This window comes from Mustela lutreola, chromosome 1 (assembly GCF_030435805.1).
Source record: "Mustela lutreola isolate mMusLut2 chromosome 1, mMusLut2.pri, whole genome shotgun sequence".
NCBI lineage: Eukaryota > Metazoa > Chordata > Mammalia > Carnivora > Mustelidae > Mustela > Mustela lutreola.
Window position 1 is genome coordinate 220,319,718 of NC_081290.1, and position 18,601 is coordinate 220,338,318.

At 38.7% G+C, this 18,601-nt stretch overlaps 2 protein-coding genes across 12 annotated transcripts; one reads left to right on the plus strand and one right to left on the minus strand.

The window, feature by feature from the left end:
- Positions 1-225: 225 nt before the first annotated feature.
- CREBZF (CREB/ATF bZIP transcription factor) lies at positions 226-5,911 on the plus strand. 10 transcript variants are annotated; one of them, XM_059187574.1, is made up of 5 exons: positions 226-1,562; positions 1,771-1,848; positions 2,085-2,199; positions 2,920-2,988; positions 3,618-5,911. In XM_059187574.1, exons 1-2 carry the CDS (start codon positions 484-486, stop codon positions 1,784-1,786), a joined length of 1,095 nt encoding a protein of 364 aa, XP_059043557.1. In that variant the 5' UTR covers positions 226-483; the 3' UTR covers positions 1,787-1,848; positions 2,085-2,199; positions 2,920-2,988; positions 3,618-5,911. The 10 variants fall into 10 exon arrangements, with proteins under 10 accessions (XP_059043557.1, XP_059043584.1, XP_059043568.1 ...); XM_059187601.1 differs by having other exon boundaries at positions 4,772-5,911; XM_059187585.1 differs by lacking the exon at positions 2,085-2,199 and having other exon boundaries at positions 3,618-3,732; positions 4,772-5,911.
- Positions 5,912-9,305: 3,394 nt separating this feature from the next.
- On the minus strand, positions 9,306-17,913 carry TMEM126A (transmembrane protein 126A). Of its 2 annotated transcripts, none has more exons than XM_059187623.1 (5): positions 17,767-17,913; positions 15,492-15,617; positions 12,045-12,238; positions 10,164-10,278; positions 9,306-9,548 (listed from the first exon to the last, which is right to left on the minus strand). In XM_059187623.1, exons 2-5 carry the CDS (start codon positions 15,581-15,583, stop codon positions 9,356-9,358), a joined length of 594 nt encoding a protein of 197 aa, XP_059043606.1. In that variant the 5' UTR covers positions 15,584-15,617; positions 17,767-17,913; the 3' UTR covers positions 9,306-9,355. The 2 variants fall into 2 exon arrangements, with proteins under 2 accessions (XP_059043606.1, XP_059043603.1); XM_059187620.1 differs by having other exon boundaries at positions 10,164-10,296.
- Between the last annotated feature and the right edge of the window lie 688 nt (positions 17,914-18,601).

Genomic DNA, 18,601 nt, shown 5'->3' on the forward strand with positions numbered 1-18,601 from the left:
TGAGAGAGAGTAGTTTCACTTGAAGTTGGAAGCCTGAATACGGAAGCTCGAAAAGCGAAGGCGGAGAGAGTAGACTGTCTCTCAATAAATTCAGGTTTTGTTATTTTTGCCGCTTGCGGACTATGACATCACTGGAAAGCTGAAATTACTCCCATTCCAGACCTCACTGAACTCTCGCGATACTAGAGCCCTGTGGAGCGCGAAACGCCGTGGGAGGGGCTGGGGTGAGATCGACTGACTTCCGGCCAGGCCGTTGTCTGGGTGGCGTGGTCGAGTCATCGCTGGGCCTCGCAGCTTCGATCTCCCATCCCTCCCCCCCGCCCCGGCGCGGGGGGTCGACCAGCCGAGTGGGGTGGGAGGTGACTCGGACCTTCCCCTTCGTTCCGCTCTGGTCAGCTCCCTGGCCCCCCGCGCTGGGGTCCCTGGGGCCCGCGAGGCCCGGTCTGAGGGGCCGGGGCCTACGTGGGCCCGCCGCTGGGCCCCATGAGGCATAGCCTGACCAAACTGCTGGCGGCCTCGGGCAGCGACTCCCCAACCCGCAGCGAGAGCCCGGCTCCAGCCGCGACCTGCTTGCTGCCCCCGGACCTGACCCGGGCGGCGGCGGCAGCGGCGGCGGCAGCGGCAGAGGAGGAAGAGACGGCGGCGGCCGGATCTCCCGGCCGCAAACAGCCGTGCGGCGACGAGGGCGAGTTGGAGGCCGGGAAGGGGGGCCGCGGCGGCGTGGCCGTGCGCGCGCCCTCGCCCGAGGAGATGGAGGAGGAGGCGATCGCCAGCGTCCCGGGGGAGGAGACGGAGGACATGGACTTTCTCTCCGGGCTGGAACTGGCAGATCTGCTGGACCCCCGGCAGCCGGACTGGCACCTGGAGCCCGGGCTCAGCTCGCCCGGGCCTCTCTCCTCGTCCGGCGGAGGCTCGGATAGCGGCGGCCTGTGGAGAGGGGACGACGACGACGAGGCCGCGGCTGCCGAGATGCAGCGCTTTTCCGACCTGCTGCAGAGGCTATTAAACGGCATCGGAGGCTGCAGCAGCGGCAGTGACAGTGGCAGCGGCGAAAAGAGGCGGAGAAAGTCCCCAGGAGGAGGCGGCGGCAGCAGCGGCAACGACAGCAACCAGGCGGCGACAAAGAGTCCCCGGAAGGCGGCGGCGGCTGCTGCCCGTCTTAATCGGCTGAAGAAGAAGGAGTACGTGATGGGGCTGGAAAGTCGAGTCCGGGGTCTGGCAGCCGAGAACCAGGAGCTGCGGGCCGAGAATCGGGAGCTGGGCAAGCGCGTGCAGGCACTGCAGGAGGAGAGTCGCTACCTACGGGCCGTCTTAGCCAACGAGACCGGACTGGCTCGCTTGCTGAGCCGGCTGAGCGGCGTGGGACTGCGGCTGACTACCTCGCTCTTCAGAGACTCGCCCGCCGGTGACCATGACTACGCTCTGCCCGTGGGAAAGCAGCAGCAGGACCTGCTGGAAGAGGACGACTCAGCGGGAGGAGTGTGTCTTCATGTGGACAAGGATAAGGTGTCGGTGGAGTTCTGCTCGGCGTGCGCCCGGAAGGCGTCGTCTTCTCTTAAAATGTAGGGTCAAGTAATCTGCTCTTTATCCGCGTTTACCCCTTTCAACTCCCTTACACCATGTAAAACACCTTAGTGGGACATCTTCACTGGACACATTTCAGAGGAGGAAAAAGTAATATTGAATCTTTAAGTGTTTAGCTAAAAGCATGAATGTGACACTGTAACCAACTCCTAATGATAACATGTGACTATTAAATCTCTCTGACAGTTTCTTTTTTAGGTGATTTCCTTCCTGCCAGGCTCCGTTGTAGGGGTTACAGAACAGTCGTTCCCGCCTCACAACCTGGTAAGGATCCATCTCTTCACGTAACGCTCATGCTCTGCTGCTTAGTCTACTTTAATGGGCAACATCTCAATTTGTGTGCGTGTGGGTTTTTTTTTTTTTTTTTTTCTTTTTTCGAAGGTGGGAGGGGAAATCTAATTTGGGCCCTGTCCACCCTGGAAACAGACTTGTGCTGGTCAATAATGTATTTAAGATGCTTTTTATGGTTGAAATAGCTGTTAATGTGTCCCCTTGTTCAGACTTGCGTGTACCTAGCTCTTCTGTCCCCAGTGTGGACATGGCCTTGGATGACATCGGTTCCAACTGTACACTGAAAGCTGCTAATAGAGATACAGTTTGGAGACAGTGAAACAGGTGAAGTTGAATGGAAGTTCCGAGTTGTACAAGGTGCAAATTGGAATTCCAATTTTAGAGCAACTTTTTAGAGGTTGACAATAAGTATTTGGGCTTGCACAAATGTGATAGTTATTTTGCTGGAGATGACAGAAATATCTTAAAATATTTGGGTATGCCTTTTAGTTTTCAGTAGGAGATCTAGAAATACAATCTAGAGTAAAAGATTTTAATATCTCACCACTAAAGAAGTTGGAAAATAACATGCATCTCTGTTAATTAATTGAAGGAGAATGAGAATGGATAATGAAATGTTTCTTTGAGGACCAGCACAGTGATTACCCTATCACTGACTATAAATAAATTGTTGAACACCTTTACTTTTGTTGTATTAAAATTTAGGTTAAATTTATGTATGATTAGATATTGAACGTTGTGAAATGTGAATGAAAACGTGTAAAGTGAGGCTTCACAAAGAATCTTACTCTCCTTATTTCAAAGGTTTTTGTCCTATTTAAAAATAATTTTTGAAATTGAGTGGTTCTGGCTACCTAAGGACACGATTGACACTTTTTCCAAAGATGGGACATATTCTTCCCTTGAAGTACTGTATTATTCATTGTCCAATTGTATAGATTTAGTGTCCTTCAGTGTAAGAGGCATTAAGAAATTCTTTGTGAAACATCACTGTTTGATAAAGTATATACATATTTAGCATCCTTGTTTTTCTTTGTGCTAAAGTGGATACAGCTGTTGGGGCAGAAGAGACGGGACCAGCTGCTGGCCACATTTCCTGCTTTATTTTAAAAGGTAGTATAAGAAATGAGGAAAAAGAGGTAATATCAGGGCTTCTGCTGTCTTTTATTTTAAAATGTTCATAATTAAAAAGTATTTTCCAGCAGTCCAAAGATGTAAGTTATCTTACACATGTTTTATTTTGTTGTTATTTGGTTATAAAAATGGAATCCTTGTTCTTGCACAACTGTAAATGTTTTGTTGCTAGATAACACAATTTGAGACCTAACTCGGTCTCTGGTTTCCAGTGCATTACAGCATATTTTGTAAAATCACCTACTGCACTTGAGCATGAATGGGTAGTAGCCAAATTCACAACCTGGAGTGATGAACCTGCTTATACCTAAGTGCAGGAGCAAGCCCCTCACAATGCAGCTGCATGGATTTTTAGTGCCTACTGAATTATATATATATATATATATATATATAAACCAAAAGTAGTTGGAAAAATTATTTGAAATGACTAATTTGTGCTATCTCTATGGAATATGTTAAATGTAGCTTTTTGAAACAGAAGCCTTGAATTGAAATTTAATTAATACTTGAACGAACATTTTTGTATATCTTTCTTTGTATATAATTTTGTGCAGTACCAATGACAAAAATACGGTGTCATAATAAAACCAGGTTTGTTGATCTTTCAGTTATGGGCTCAAAGAATTTATTCATCTCTAACATGACATTGGAAAATAATGGATGAAAATAGGAAAAATGATTGTTGTTAATGCTGACTGTGGGTCTTAAAAGGTTCTGGAAGCAGTAAGTGTGTTTTTCTAAAACCATTCCCTTGGAATATTTTCTTCTAATGTCAGTGCTTTTCCTGCATTATTTGAAGTTCGGGGCTGGGGAGAAACAGTAGTCAAAGCTTTCTGAATTGGGATGCTTTGAAAATTCCAAGTGTAGATTTTTAGGATGTCATTTTATAAATGGCAGTTTTTGGAATTACTTGATTAAGAACTTTTGAAAATGGAGATTAGTATTGCCTATTTTTAAAGCTGCTTTGTTAGGCTCCTTGTTTTAACTGTCTTTTCTTAGTTTCCATTTCATTCTTTTTTTTTTTCCTTTTCTAATTTTGGTGACTTAGTGATTTTGTCATTTTTTACATCAACTTCATGGTCTTGTTTTTACATGGTATTGCATGTATTTAGGACCTATCTAACGGGGTTTAAATAAATTTGATCATATTTATGTGTAAGCACATTTTACTGTAAATGTTTGGGTTTCTGAATTTACAACAGATCTGTTTATTTCAGTATGTAGTAAACAATATCTTAAAGTGTCCTATTCACTACTTGTTAATTAAAAAAAGTTATGATTAATATGAAACTGTTGTCTTACTATTTTTAGAAAATTGTGTTCTAAATGATTAGTAGTTGGATAAAGGAGATTTCTGGAATATATGGATTGCGTTGAAATTTTAAGGTTTGGCTCTATTTACTGTAGAGGTTGAAAACATCTTAGTATTTGGGGAACTTTTTTTTTTTTTCATCATCTTTCCTAATTGCCTCTATGGCAAAATGATACAGAATTAGTGTAAAGAGGGTAGCTTTTTGATACTTGTTTTCTGATGGTGACAGGAATTCATACATTAATTGAACTAACACACCATATTGACCTCCTATTTCTATCATATTGACTTACTGTTTCTGCACTTTCTTGACCAGTTCTAACTAAAAAGGTCCACGTTTGTTAAAATGTCACACCTCTGATATAATCCGGCAAAAAGTGTTCGAAATATTTTAAATATTTGTGCATTTTGTAATCACTAAATTAATCTCTTTCTCTTCTCTTTAAACAGCTTAGCAGTGTCTGCAAAAACGAATCTTTTCCTACAACCTGTTAACTGACTGGACTGATGGTAACAAAGTAATTGTGGGAGCCATGTCGGTCAAAAATTTGGCATCTGCTGAAAAAAAATGAATGCCATTTTCAAGTTCCCAAATTACTTCTATACTGATTTCACTTTCCAGATTTCACTTTCCAGAAATGGAGATATGAAAAGATTCTCTGGAATCCTTGAAAGACTTACTAGAAATACATGAGACTAAGTTAATTTTGGAACAAAATTATACTTTTTTTTTTTTTTTTTTGGTCTTTCATGGGAGTGATGATCAGTTCTTTGCATAACTTAAAAATTGTAACTGTTGGAGAAGAGAATTGCAGTATTTCATCAAGGAATATTAGATTCTTTACATAATCAAGAACACATTCTATGGAATAACATTCAGTGGTGTAGAATTACATAAACAGGCCATCAGGGATCACAAAGCATATCATGAGTCTGTATTTATTTCCTGGAACTTGAGAGCTAATCTTCAGTATAGGCAGACCTTGCTGAGTAGAATATAAAAGTTAATGTAAAGTCCTTAACTATAAAGAGTAGTCTTTTTAAAATAGATGCATTGATGTGTCATGTGTATCTTTGAAAAAATTATGACTGAATATGTGAGTAGTTATTTGCAATTCAGGGTAATAGGATGTTCGCATTCTGAGGTTTTGGCTTCTTGAGTTTTCTCTGAGTACTTGACACTTTTTGACTATTTTGAGGTTTCTAATGAATGGTATCCTAGTTTCTGATGTTATATATTAAAATGTCACCAGTGTTATGTAAGGGCTTTAGTATTTTGGATGATGGGAGTGTTTTTTTTCCACATAATATGGTTGTTTTACTTAACTGAAACATTTTTCCAGTTTATTACAAGTGTGAAAAAACACTCAACTCTGGATTGTTTATTTCATTTTTGTTGGATTATGTTAATGCATTCTTTCGTCTGGTCTAGACTGAGTCATTTTATCTTAATTGACTCATTGGGAAGTGTGCAGATGAGAGGTGGGAGGGGTAGGAGATTGGCCCAGAATGATTTATCATAATAACTATACAGTTTGGTTATTGTATGATACTATACTAAACCTATTAAACCCACTCTGTTTCTTATAATCTAAATTTAGTCAGTGTCTGTGATGCGAGGCAGCAAAGAGCATGCCCACTGGCTTATACTTAGCTGATGGATGCTTCTAGGATACAAACGCTACAGCTAGTGTAATTCTACAACCAAAGATTTGGCATTAACAATAGTTGATGACAATTAAGAATGGAGTGATTCACTGACAATGAGTAATTACCTTTAAAAATTTGTGATCACCTAGTTCAGCATTTTGAAGTACTAGTTTAAGGTCTCACTAATTTAATCAGATTTTTAAAGCTAACTAATCTGATTCTTGAAAGTTGAATAGGCAGTAAAATACTTTGAAGTGTTTTTTCCCCCACACTCATTGTCAACACAAAGTTTTGAGACCTTTCCAAATGTTTATATTTTTATATTTTACTGTGCAGCTTTTCCTTCAGAAACCAGTTAGTTACCACCTAAGCAAGGGACAAAATGGGGAGGTCTTCCACTAGAAACTTGGAAAATGTTTTGTGTGGCCAACACAGTATTTTTCACATATTTGAATTTGACTATCTCAGTCCTCTCTGGCAGTTACTTGTTATTGTCTTACCATACCATACTGCTCTCAGCTATGACCTAGACTACAATGGTCATTTACTTTCAGTTTTGAAATGGAGAAAAATGAAACTGGAAGTAATTTAAATTCAGAAAGTAAATGACTATTATTAGGAATATAGATTCAATATTAGAGAAAAATAAATATTTTAAAAAACACATAGATTATAATAGTTGCTTGTGACCTTGGCTTTGCTCCTTTCATTGCTTTGGTTACTAATAAGTGTTTTTATTCCTTTTTTACCTTTCCCGGATTTGTACACTCAAGATTTCGTAGAGCCATTTTCCCCACTTTTTTAAAAGGAAACCAGCTCACAGTGGACTTTGGTAACTTTTATAGTTTTGTTGAACCAAAATAATTTTTGTTGCAAATTATTCTGCTTAATTTTCAACCTAATTTAAAAACGTAGTCTTTAGTGGTGTTTTGAAAAATTGTGTAATTATGTTAATATGCAGATTTGATTTTTATTGGTGGCCCAACTTTTTTTTACACTGCCTCTGAATTTTGCATCTTTGCTGTATACTCACAGAGGTCAATTTCCTAGACCCCTCTGGCTTCTAATGTCCTGCATGCAGTTTGGGGTTTACAAATTATATCAGTATCTGAAGTACAATATAATGAGTCCTCCTAAAGCCAGATAACTACACCACGTAATTGTAAGATGGATTTAAATAGTTTGTTTAGTATTGCTGAACTATTAAAAGCTGTCTTCCTGACTGAGGCTGTGTTCTTTAGGTCTTAGCTACAAATGACTGTTCCCTAAATTGTAATGCAGATCACAGTAAGTTTACATGTATTTACCTGCCCCCAGGCAAAAATTTTGGTCTACAAGGAGACTTGTAGCAATAGATGTAAAATAATATAGTCTTTTGCTTACATTGCCCATTTACTAATTGGAAAGATGATTTAAAAAATACATGGTAGAGGACAGATTCTAGAATCCTTTTTAGTTACAGAAACCATTGCAAACTCTTCTCTTTATAGATGGTAATATGCTAGGAATGTATCAGGATAGGAAAACAATTTGTACTGAATTACCAACTTAGTTATATCAGTGGTTTTGAATTGTCCAAGTTGATAGCACCATTCTGAAGGAATCTAATTTAGTAATTTGGGTTTCTTACTTTTGAAGTCAGAAACTACTTTCTCATCTTTTTCTCTGCTGTGATAAGTAGAGCTTTCTTTTAAATAAAAATGATAGACTATACATATAAGTGTATAATTTTGGGTCAGAGAGCTTTAAGTAAAGCATATCCATTATAGAAAGCAGAAAATTCAGCAAGAAATCAAAACATAAAAATCACCCCTAATTCTCTAACCAAGAGAATATTTTCAGCAAAATAAAATTTTTTTTTGCTCATAATTGGGATCATTTCATATATAAACTTGCTAGGGAATACATTTCAAGGCACTTGCTGAATATCAGCTTTGCTTCCTGAAAAATTTTAAATGTATTTTGTTAATTTCATTTAATTTTAAAATCTTTAGCTGGACTGCTTTCTCTTTGAACAGACCCTGAAAGCCTCACTCATGAGGCTGCCTCTTCTAGGTGACAAGCTAAATTAAATTCTCCTTTCATATAATTAAGTAGCATAAGATTATTTAACAAGTATGTCATTGTACTTGAATAATGAAGATGCTTGTCAATATGATCTGGGATAGTACTTATTTTATTTGGTATGATTGGCTTATTTCATTAGAAAGTGTTGATCTAAATCTGTATTGTTGTCCAATATTGTACCTCTTAGCCATATGTAGCTAAAAAATTTAATTTAAAAAATTCACTTATTTAGTTGGAGTAGCTACATTTCAGGTGCTCAGTAGCCACATACCACTAGTAGCTAACACTGTCAGTCATGTATAGAACATTTATTTCCATCATCGAGTTCTGTTGGGCAATGCTGATTGAGATGCTGTCACATAAGAAAATGGTTGAAAGAACTGAAATGAAAAGTTTTACAAAGGGGAACACAAAAAGTCACTTCAAAAATTTAAATGATCAGTCTTGGGAAATGAAGGCTATTAGACTAGGCTATTTTAGAAAACAAAAGCAGGAATATAGGAAGAATATAGCTTCCATTTAAGCGCTACCATTTAGTCAAGTGCTATGTTAGTCAACTTCCCTATATTATGTAATACCAGTCCTGAGTGAGGTTACTGAGGACCAGAGAATAGAGGTTAACTTGCTTAACATCACACAGCTGAAAAGAAGAGTCCTAGGTATGTGATCCCCAAAGAACTGTCCCAACTAATGGAAGCTTCAAAAATAGAATTTGCCTTAATTTTCCAAGAATATAGTTTTCCAAAGACAAATAAGAGGACTCTTGAAGTAGGTAACTGTATCATTGTACCACTGCATCAGCTTTATCGGTCAGTATATCGGCTCTAGCTGAGCCTACCATTTTTTAGGACTATTGGAATTGATTCCTCTGTGAGGAAGGTTGTTATATATGTTCTAAATTTCTATTAAGAGATTAATAATATCTATGAAAACAGTAAATTAGGAAAACATAGTGAACATCTGCTTAGTGAACTGATCCTCATCCCTACCTCGCATTTTCATTCCTGCCTGGATTCTTTGAGGTTTTCAGTAAAAACTGCTGTATGGTTATTTTTCCTGTTAACCCAAATATGCTTAATGTCAAGGAGTGGAGCAAGCATAGTAGAAGAGACTATTAGGCAAACTAGAGAAGTTAAGCTCTTGTTTAAAGCGATAGCCCTTACTAATATTCACCCTTTGGTTGCTGCCCTGTGTAGCCATATGTTAAAGGTCCCAGAACTATACCTCATATGATTAAAAGTCTACGTTTATTCATACACTAAACACATTTATTCAAACATTATAATTTTATTTTTGTGTACACATTTGTTTTAACAGTCACTGAATTTCTAGGCCAGGTTCAGGTAACTGAAGGGCCTTTATAAATAGTTTATATTGTTTAGATCCAAGGTATCCTGCGAACATAGTCTGGAGCAAAATGGGAAATAACATCTTTCTAAAGATAGGCTTAGAAACTCTAGTCCAGTAAGTTAAGATGTTTCCTTTCTCTGGTAGCGGGGCTGACTCATACCTATGAGAAAAGATTGAGACAGTTCTATAAAGATATTTAATCAAATGGCAAATCCATGTACAATATATATTAATCCCAGAAGTCTTAAGATAAAAGTAGTTAGGTAAAGATTAAGTTAATCCAGTTACTCTCTTTGATAAATATTGTTGGTCCTGAAAACTGTACTTTTGTTTTGTCCCTTTCTCCACTTCACCTCTGAAGGCTCATACAGCTTAGGTTGCTTGGTAAGGTTCTATCAGAAAATAACTGAATTCTACTTTATAGCCGACCATTTTGTGATGGAATTTTCCTATAGTGGAATTGCTCAAACTCTAAACACAGAACATATAATTAGCTATCATGTAAGGCACAGTACTGTTTGTAGCTTGTAGATGGCATTCAATACACAAATTAAGGTAAAGAACGTGAACTACACATGCAAGAGGTATGATGGGATCAATTTCTAGAACTGTTTTCAAATTCTTAAGTAATACTATAAGAAAAAAAAAAAAGCCTAACTCTTTCAAATTAAAAAACATTGCCTTAAAAGCAGAAAATTATCTATGTTAATTTGTGCATTTTCTAGGTAATCATTTAAATATTGAAGTTTTTCATTGATTATGAGAACAATCTTACCTGGCTGCTAAGCCACCATTCACAGGTATAGCCAAGATAATAGGGTACAGACCACCCAGAACAAGACCAACCAGTCCACCCCGTGTAATGGTACAGGTTTCACAATTCAAATCACCTAGGAAATAAATCAGTTCTGAAAATGAAGGTCATGATAGTCAAGCAAACATGATATAAAGAATGCAAGGTCATCTTAAACGTATCACAGATACTCAATTTTTAGGCAGCAAATGCAAATCTATAAGGCATGTTAGAAGGTACAATTATATGTACAGATAACCTAAAATGCTAGAGGATTTTTAATCTCAGTTTGCACTGCTTTTATCTTTCTGCACTTGTATTGGCAAACCTGAGCTAATATTTTTCTGTCTGCAGAAAACGTTTCACCCATGGGAATTTTTTGATTTATTTATTTATTTAACAGAGAGAGCACAAGCAGGCAGAGAGGCAGGCACAGATAGGGTGGGTTGCGGGGGGGGTGGGGGGGAGCAGGCTCCCTGCCGAGCAGAGAGCCCGATGCGGGGCTCGATCCCAGAACCCCGGGATCATGACCCAAGCCGAAGGCAGAGGCTTTAACCCACTGAGCCACCCAGGGACCCCAACCCATGGGAATTAAAAAAAAAAATTTGTACTTCATCTTTTGTTTTTACATTCTATAGTGTGACTATTTTTACAAAATTATGTATTTCCAAGTTAGTGTAAGCTGCATTAAGAATAGAAAGCTAAGTTTTACTCAGTCTGTTCAGTTGACTGGATGGTAGCTTTCCCTAGATCATAAAAATTCTTTCTACAGTGATCATGGGGATTCAAGCAAAATATTCATCCAGTTTTGAAACCAATTTGGAACAGCACTTCAGAGAATTTAAATGGACTGTCTTCCTGCTATCCCACCATTACCTGTGGTAATATTTTTCTGTGAAATCAGTCAGATTTTTCATGTTTCCCTGTGCTGCACTACTGCCCTTTACAGATTATACATTTTTTTTTTTTTTAATTGAAGGTTTGTGGTAGCCTTGTTTTGGTCAAGTGTGTAGGCACCAATTTGCAAGCAGCATTTGCCCACGTCATGTCTCTTGTCACATTTTGGTAATTCTCGTATTTCAAACTTTTTCATTATTACTATATTTGTAACCATGATCTGTAATAAGTGATTACCACACACTGGAAATTGAAATGATGGTTAGCACTTTTTAGCAATATTTTTTAAGGTATGTACATTGGTTTTTTTAGACATAATACTATTATTGTACCCTTTAAACAGACCATAGCATATTTTAAACATAACTTTTATATGCACTGGGAAATCAAAAAGTCAATAAAATCAATAAAAAATTAATATGACTTTACTGCAACAGACACTTTATTGCAGTAGTGTGGCAAACCTGCAGTATCTCCAAGGTATGCCTGTACTCAAAGCACTCAGCATATATGGTAAACTGTCGAAAGGAAATCAGGTCTCCATATATTTGATAATTCTTGTATATACATTTAGTGCTTTGAGAGATTTTCTATGTAAGTAGACTCCTCTTCCCGTAACTGTTTTCTCTTTTGAGGGACTTAACTAAATTTTTTTTTTTTTTTAAAACCCAAGGCAGTCATCTTTAAAAAAAAAAAAAAAAGTTTGCAAATACTTCTTTATGTACTGTGGGAAAGATAAGTTAGATTACGTATTTAGAACTGTCATGTATGTGTATTTTACTTGTACAAAAGATTTTGCTAATATGACCTGCCACTTTACATAGGCTAGCAAGTTTCAGTCTTATCCATGCATTCACTACGATATAGCATAACAGCTAGCTACCTGATGTTAATATTTAAGGATTAGTGAAAGGTGCAAATAATATATACTAAAGCAAATTCTGGTGATAGTGAAATAGAATTTACCTGTAATCAAAGGTAAACTTACAAAACCTCTGTAAGATAAGTCTGCAGTCAAAAATGGGATCACTGACATTGGTAAGCCAGCAGCTATACGAGCCTGGGTCACATTTAAGACGCGTCGAAAAAGACTATTTGCTATTAGACCACAGAGACCAGCGTTAAGTCCAACATATGCTGAGCCATGTTCGAGCAGATTCCTGAGTGGAGACAAAAAAGAGAATATTTTGGGAGGTACTATATTTTGTGTGTGAGTTGTCCAACAATTCTGGTGTATGTCTGAAGAGTCTGATATGAATGCTTCTCCTTTGGGTGAAAGTACCAGTATCCTCTCTAGCACAATAGATAATAAGGTGGTACTATCTTATAATCACTGATTTTTATGTCAGGCTTCTCCACTAGTCTTTAAGTGAATAACCTGAAGATAGTGGATACAAAGATACATTCATCTTGTGGTTTCAGTAGCACCTGACACCTAAAAGGCATTCAGTAAGGTGGAGTTAATTATGTTTCCTTTCACTTTACTCTGAAGCATTAGTCAGAATAGGGGGGTGGAGGAGTGCTAACATTTAAGGGATGCTTTATGCTAGGTACTTTAAACAACTCACTGAAATAAAGAATAAATTGATGATTGAGTTACTAAGTGGTTTTTAGTCAAGGTATATATGAGTTTTAAAATGCATGTTCTGTGCTAGCTTTAGTTTTGGAAAAAATAATACCTAAATTTAATGCTAGATACTGAAAGTATTCTAAACTCTTCAGCCGAGTACTTAACTTTATTTTTCTACCTGCCTTGCTATCTACAACAAAAGCATCAGTCTCTTAAATTTTCATTACTTACTAGCCAGAATAGCCACACAGTATCTCCTTAACTTCTATGGTTAACACTTAAAACAGCTTTTCTAGGAATTCCTAACTAAGCTTCCTGCATTGCATAAAGCATTACTTTTCTTACCTGTCACTTTGCAATCATAATGGTGCTTGTCATTCAATCACTGACCACTACATGCAGCAGACTTGATGCTGAAGTCACAAAAAATTTTCTACCTTCAGTGTTTTCATAGTTTATTATTGGAGGATGAAAGACATGTGAGCATGAGATACAACAAATCTACTGAAATGGTAATGGAAGTACAAAAGAGAGTTTAAAAACTTAGGGTACACAAGATAGTATTTACAAAGTGAGGAGAGCCTACAGAACCTACCAAACAGTAACAACAAAACACGAATGTGAAAGACCTGTATGTTTTTGGTTTTAAAAGATTTTATTTATTTGTCAGAGCGAGTGAGCGAGCACAGGCAGACAGAGTGGCAGGCAGAGACAGAGAGAGAAGCAGGCTCCCTGAAAAGCAAGAAGCCCGATGCGGGACTCGATTCTGGAACCCTGGGATCACGACCTGAGCCGAAGGCAGCCGCTTAACCAAGTGAGCCACCCAGGTGTCCTAAGACCTGTATGTTTTTGTGGGCACTGAGGGAATGGGAAACTTGAGCGTGTCTTCTGAAATACTTTTATCTTCATAACAATCTGGTGAAGTATACATTATCTCAACTTTAGTCCTAGCAACCAAAAGCTCAAAGGTAAACAGTTTGCCCATATATATTTTTATATATTATTATAATTATTTTGAATATATAAATTAGGCTATAGGCTGATGTGAAGTATTTTAAAAACAACGAATATGTAAATAAAAAGGAGTGCAACTAGAATCTGAACAGCAGTTTGTGGTCTCCCAAATTTTAATTTCCTATGGCTTAGAGTCACATTTTTTTAGTTAATAATTCAGTAGGTACAAAACTTACTATCTAATAGCTCCTTTCCAAGTCAGTTTTCCAAAAAAGTGCCTTTACTAATAGAGACTCATGATTGTTTGGCAACACACACACACATTCAAAACTAGACACATGAGTGAAACACAACTATAATATATTTAACAAGTGGCAATGAAATATATGGTACATAAAATTATTTTATAGATCAGAAAGGTTTTTGATATTAAAGTTTCATACACCTAAGGGCTTTTCAAATAACTACTAAGTATATCAAATGATAATGCAAGAAGGGATGAGGATTCAAAGCTGGAAGGACAAGGATAATAGGAGCAAAGGAAAATAGGGAGTAAGGCAAAGATGAGACACTATCATCTGCTCTGTTTAGGTACCAGTGTTTGAGAGCAATTTACTATTTCCAAACCAAAGCTTACTTTGCAGTTCCAGCTTGCTTCCCCACTGCTTGTTGATTCTAATTTGGTTAAAGTACCAGTGATATAGCCTGCTCTTTTCTCTTCAAAGCTGCCACCATCTACTCTATTCCTTGTGTCAGTCTTTCTGGCGCTTTACCTTACTGACCTGGCAACATGGACACAGGCCCTTTGGGGCTTGAAAAGTTTTTCTGTTATCTACCTCAGGAAAATAACAAAAAGGATGTATAATGTGTGTGTGGTGGGGGAAGAGACTTCAGCTTATGAAATCTCACCAAGTTCTTACTGCATCCTGAGTTTATAGGTTCTCTCTTGTTCAGAGGGTAAGTGGCAGCAAGGCTGAAATTTACTCAGGACAGTTAAGATTATGATTCTAAAACATATTCCTTACCATCACCACTTCCAGACTACCATGCCAGTTTTCCTACTGTCTTTTTTTTTTCTCTGCTACCTTAAATCTAATTCCCAGAAGCAACTGGAATGTTCTTTAGAAATGTTAGCTGGATCATCTCATTTCTGGCTTAAAATTCTTCCTGTTCCTTCAGCCTTATGCCTACTTCCCTGTACTTCAGTAACACTGGTTCCTCAGATATGATCAACTTTTTGCTATCCTGTGGCTTAGGCATATGCCAACCAGTCTGCCTGTGACAACTGTCCCCCTACCCACTCCCTAGGCTGGCTCTTTTTTTTTAAAAATCCGTTTTGGCCTCATAATTTCTCTTTAAACGGAACCTAGTCAGAGAGGTCTTCTTGCTAAGGAAGTGCACTATAGTTCACTCAGTGTTGTCCTCAAAGATCAGTATGGTTCTTATATAGCATTTTTCTATTTAATGATAAAGATCTTTTAGCCATGATCCCATTTCTGTGGCATTCCTTGTCTAATTATATGTGTTACAAAGCACTCTCTTGGACTGTTAGACATAATAGAAATGCACTGACAAGACAATTTAAAAGCCATCTTAAAGGACTGTTACTTAGATGAGTCCATAAATGTTCACATTGAACAGTACTCTAAGCCAAATGGAAAAACTGAGAATGATCATATAATTTGATCCAAAGACATGAATTCTAGCCTCAACTTTCAGCAAAATGGTTAATCTCTTGGTCTCAGGTTTTCTCAATAAGAAAAGAAAAAGAGCTCAGTTTCCTTCTGATATTCTACGTTTATGTTCAAACCAAATAAATGTGGGATAATGAACCAATGATGAAAATCTACCTGGTAAAAAATATTTTTAAGTTATGAAGGGAGTCTTACCTTTCTGCTTCTGGGAGTTGGTTAATTTTCCTGGTTATGATATTGAAGATTAAGTTTTCCTTGACAGTATCATGTGGTTCATGATTTTCCATCTTGAGCCTTAAAATATTTTTCAATAATATATATCTATAGAAAAACAAAAGGGCTCATAAAAAGCTTTCTAAATACCATGAACAGTTCATTTAAAAAATTAGCTATAGCTTGATTCATAATCTGAAAAATCAATGCATACACATACACCAAAAAAAAATACTGTAAGTGAAACAAACCAGAACATGAAAAACACCCCATAAGGCTTCTAAGAAATACAGAATATCTTTATAAGCCTTAAAAATATTTCTTAATTTACAAAAAGCACTGAACATAAAACTAATATTAACTAATTAAAATTAAGAACTTGTGTTGATCAATAAATACTATAAAGGTAAGCCAGTGTGGGAGAAAATGTCTGCAGTATAACTGACAAAGGAGCAGTTAGTACCCAGAAAATGTAAAGAAGTGCACATCATCAAGAAGAAGGCAAGCAACCCAACAGAAAAACTGGCAAAAGGTTTGAGCAGGTACTTTCCCAAAGAGGGAAGCAAATAGCCAATAAACAGAAAATATGCTTAGCCTCATTATAATCAAGGGGAAAACAAAACAAAACACAACAGTGAGATATCCATACGTAGGTTAGCTAAATTAAAACCTGACAATTTCAGTTTCTGGCAAAAATGTAGGGTAACTGAAACTCTGGTGTGCTGCTCGTAGAAGTATATGGGTATAAACACTTTGGAAGAGAATTTGGTATTATTTAGTAGGTAGAAGAAACATACTACCAATTTCACTTACAGGTATACCCTGAAATAGGAACTAGCAAAATTTCTATGAAGGGCCACAAAGTAAATATTTTAGGCTTTGCATGTCCAACATGTTCTTCATCTAATAGCCCAGTAGTTTCTTGATCCTTGCACTAGTTGGAATGAATGCAGAGTAGGCGCAGGATGGTGAATGATGAGTTTTAACCCAAAGATTTAGCTCATTAAGATTTCAGGGTAGGAAAGTTAAGGAAAGCACAAGTTTCAGAAATCACAGCTAATTTCATGATCTTATGAAATTAGATTTTCATGGTTATCTATTTGCTATAAGGTTAATTTACAACACTGATTTACTGCTGGGTAATAAAGGTCATTTACTGCTGGGATATAAAAGGTCATTGGGAACATGTTAAGTGAGATTTCATATCCTTAGACGCAAAATTAAAAAGTACAATGTAGGCTTAGAAATTTACATGTAGGTTTCCTGGACTCAAACTTCTTAAGAGCCTTGGTTACCATATCATGACAGACACAATCTCTGCCCTACGCGTGTGTGTAGATACAAAATCCGGTATACACAGAAAGTGTACAGTGTACATACTGGAGGCAGGTGTGTGCACACGTGTGTGTATAGAGCCATAAATTCAGGATATAGACAAAGTGCATGGTGTATATATCTGAAATAAAAGTTACTTCCTCAGAAAATCCTGCCTAATGCTATCACTAGTTTTCTGCTCTACGCTCTGCATAATGGTGAGGTGAGGTTCCGAGTTCTGTGAACTAGCTTTTTTTTTTTTTTTTTTTAAAGATTTTATTTATTTGACAGAGATCACAAGTAGGCAGAGAGGCAGGCAGAGACTGAGGAGGAAGCAGGCTCCCTGCTGGGCAGAGAGCCCAATTCGGGCTCGATCTCAAGATCCTGAGATCATGACCTGAGCCCAAGGCAGAGGTTTTAAGCCACCCAGGCTGAGCCACCCAGGCACCCCAATGAACTAGCTATGTCTAAAGTGTACCTATTAAAAGTCTCCCTTAATTCGGTAAAAGTTTGACACGGCAACCTGCAGTAAGACGTTGTGTGTCTGTTACTAATAATAAATCCTAATCCAAGATAAAACCAGTATCTAAGATAATGTATTTAAATACTACAAACATTTCAAAAGGCGCTTGCATTAGCTAGCTCACGTCCCTCAGGTTAACCATGAGACAAGTCAAGTGGGGACTCTTTAAATTAGGCCAAGGTCACTCTGGATATTGGTAGTAAAACCTGGATTAAACCCAAGCGCAGACATTTATTTTCTCTCTTGGTTTAAATATAAGATCTTTTCTTCTGGGTGGAAAGTGAAGAGACCGTAGGTGCCGTCTCCCCTCCCCCGCTTCCGACTCAGTCCCGGAATTTCATTCCCGCACTGCCGGCAGACAGCGTGTCACCGCGCTTTACTTCTCTGGATACCCGGCCACTTTTTCAGGGATACCAGTACCTTGTGCTCTCCTCACAGCATTCGGTGCCTGCACCGGTCCTCTGCAGGCCACGCTGGGAGCTCACTCCAACTTTTGCTCTCCTACCCTGAACGCAGCCATCTTTGGCTGGCACGTGACTCGAGCCAGGCAGGCGCGGGGGCGCGGCCGCTGATTGGGCTGCCAGAACGCAGGCTGCCTGCCCGGGCGACGCCCTGCGGAGGTGTTTCCCGCCGAGAAAGTGCTGGGCTCCCGGGTGAGGAGTTTCGGCGAGCGCGGAGGGTACCCCCTCCCCGCTGCTTTCGAGGACTGATCTTGTGGAAATTGTGAAGTGTTGATTTCCTGTTCCTTCACTGAAAAGTAACCTTTAGACGCATTACCTCAGTGCCTGGCCCATAGAGCCTCTCTACCTCATGAGCTGACCTGTGGGGCATACGGAAACTGCACAGCCGTCAGCCTTCAATGGGGATGCGGTTCAGTTGAAGTCGGAACCAGCTGAGGTTTCTTTGCGCCGTCAGTTTTTCATTGTCCCTACCATCTTGAGCTCCGTGTGCTATTTTATAATCTGGCTAGTTGTCCTGAGACCTGAGACAACCTGAGACCCTCAAGAGTCAGCAAGAGCTTTTCCTGAGGATCGCTCGTGCTCTGCCAAGTACTGCTTATAGAAACAGGTTTGGGTGGATCTGGTTAAAGAAAAACCTGAGAGCGAAGGAGCTGGTGGCTTCGTAAATCGGAACAATTGAGAACTAAAGTTTTGGAACAAGCCTCTGAAGGCCTCTCAGTTCTCATTCCCACAGCTTCCTTTATCATCTATAAAACCGGGAGGGGGGCGGGGGGGCGCAACTACACTCTCTTTGA

Bases quoted from the DNA above. Each gene is read 5' to 3' on its own strand.
- CREBZF (XM_059187564.1), top strand. From the start codon at position 484: ATGAGGCATAGCCTGACCAAACTGCTGGCGGCCTCGGGCAGCGACTCC.
- TMEM126A (XM_059187620.1), bottom strand. From the start codon at position 15,583: ATGGAAAATCATGAACCACATGATACTGTCAAGGAAAACTTAATCTTC. The intron at 12,239-15,491 runs GTAAGACTCCCT...GTCTCCACTCAG, and splicing joins CAACTCCCAGAAGCAGAAAG to GAATCTGCTCGAACATGGCT. The intron at 10,297-12,044 runs GTAAATTCTATT...CTTCATTTTCAG, and splicing joins AAGTTTACCTTTGATTACAG to AACTGATTTATTTCCTAGGT.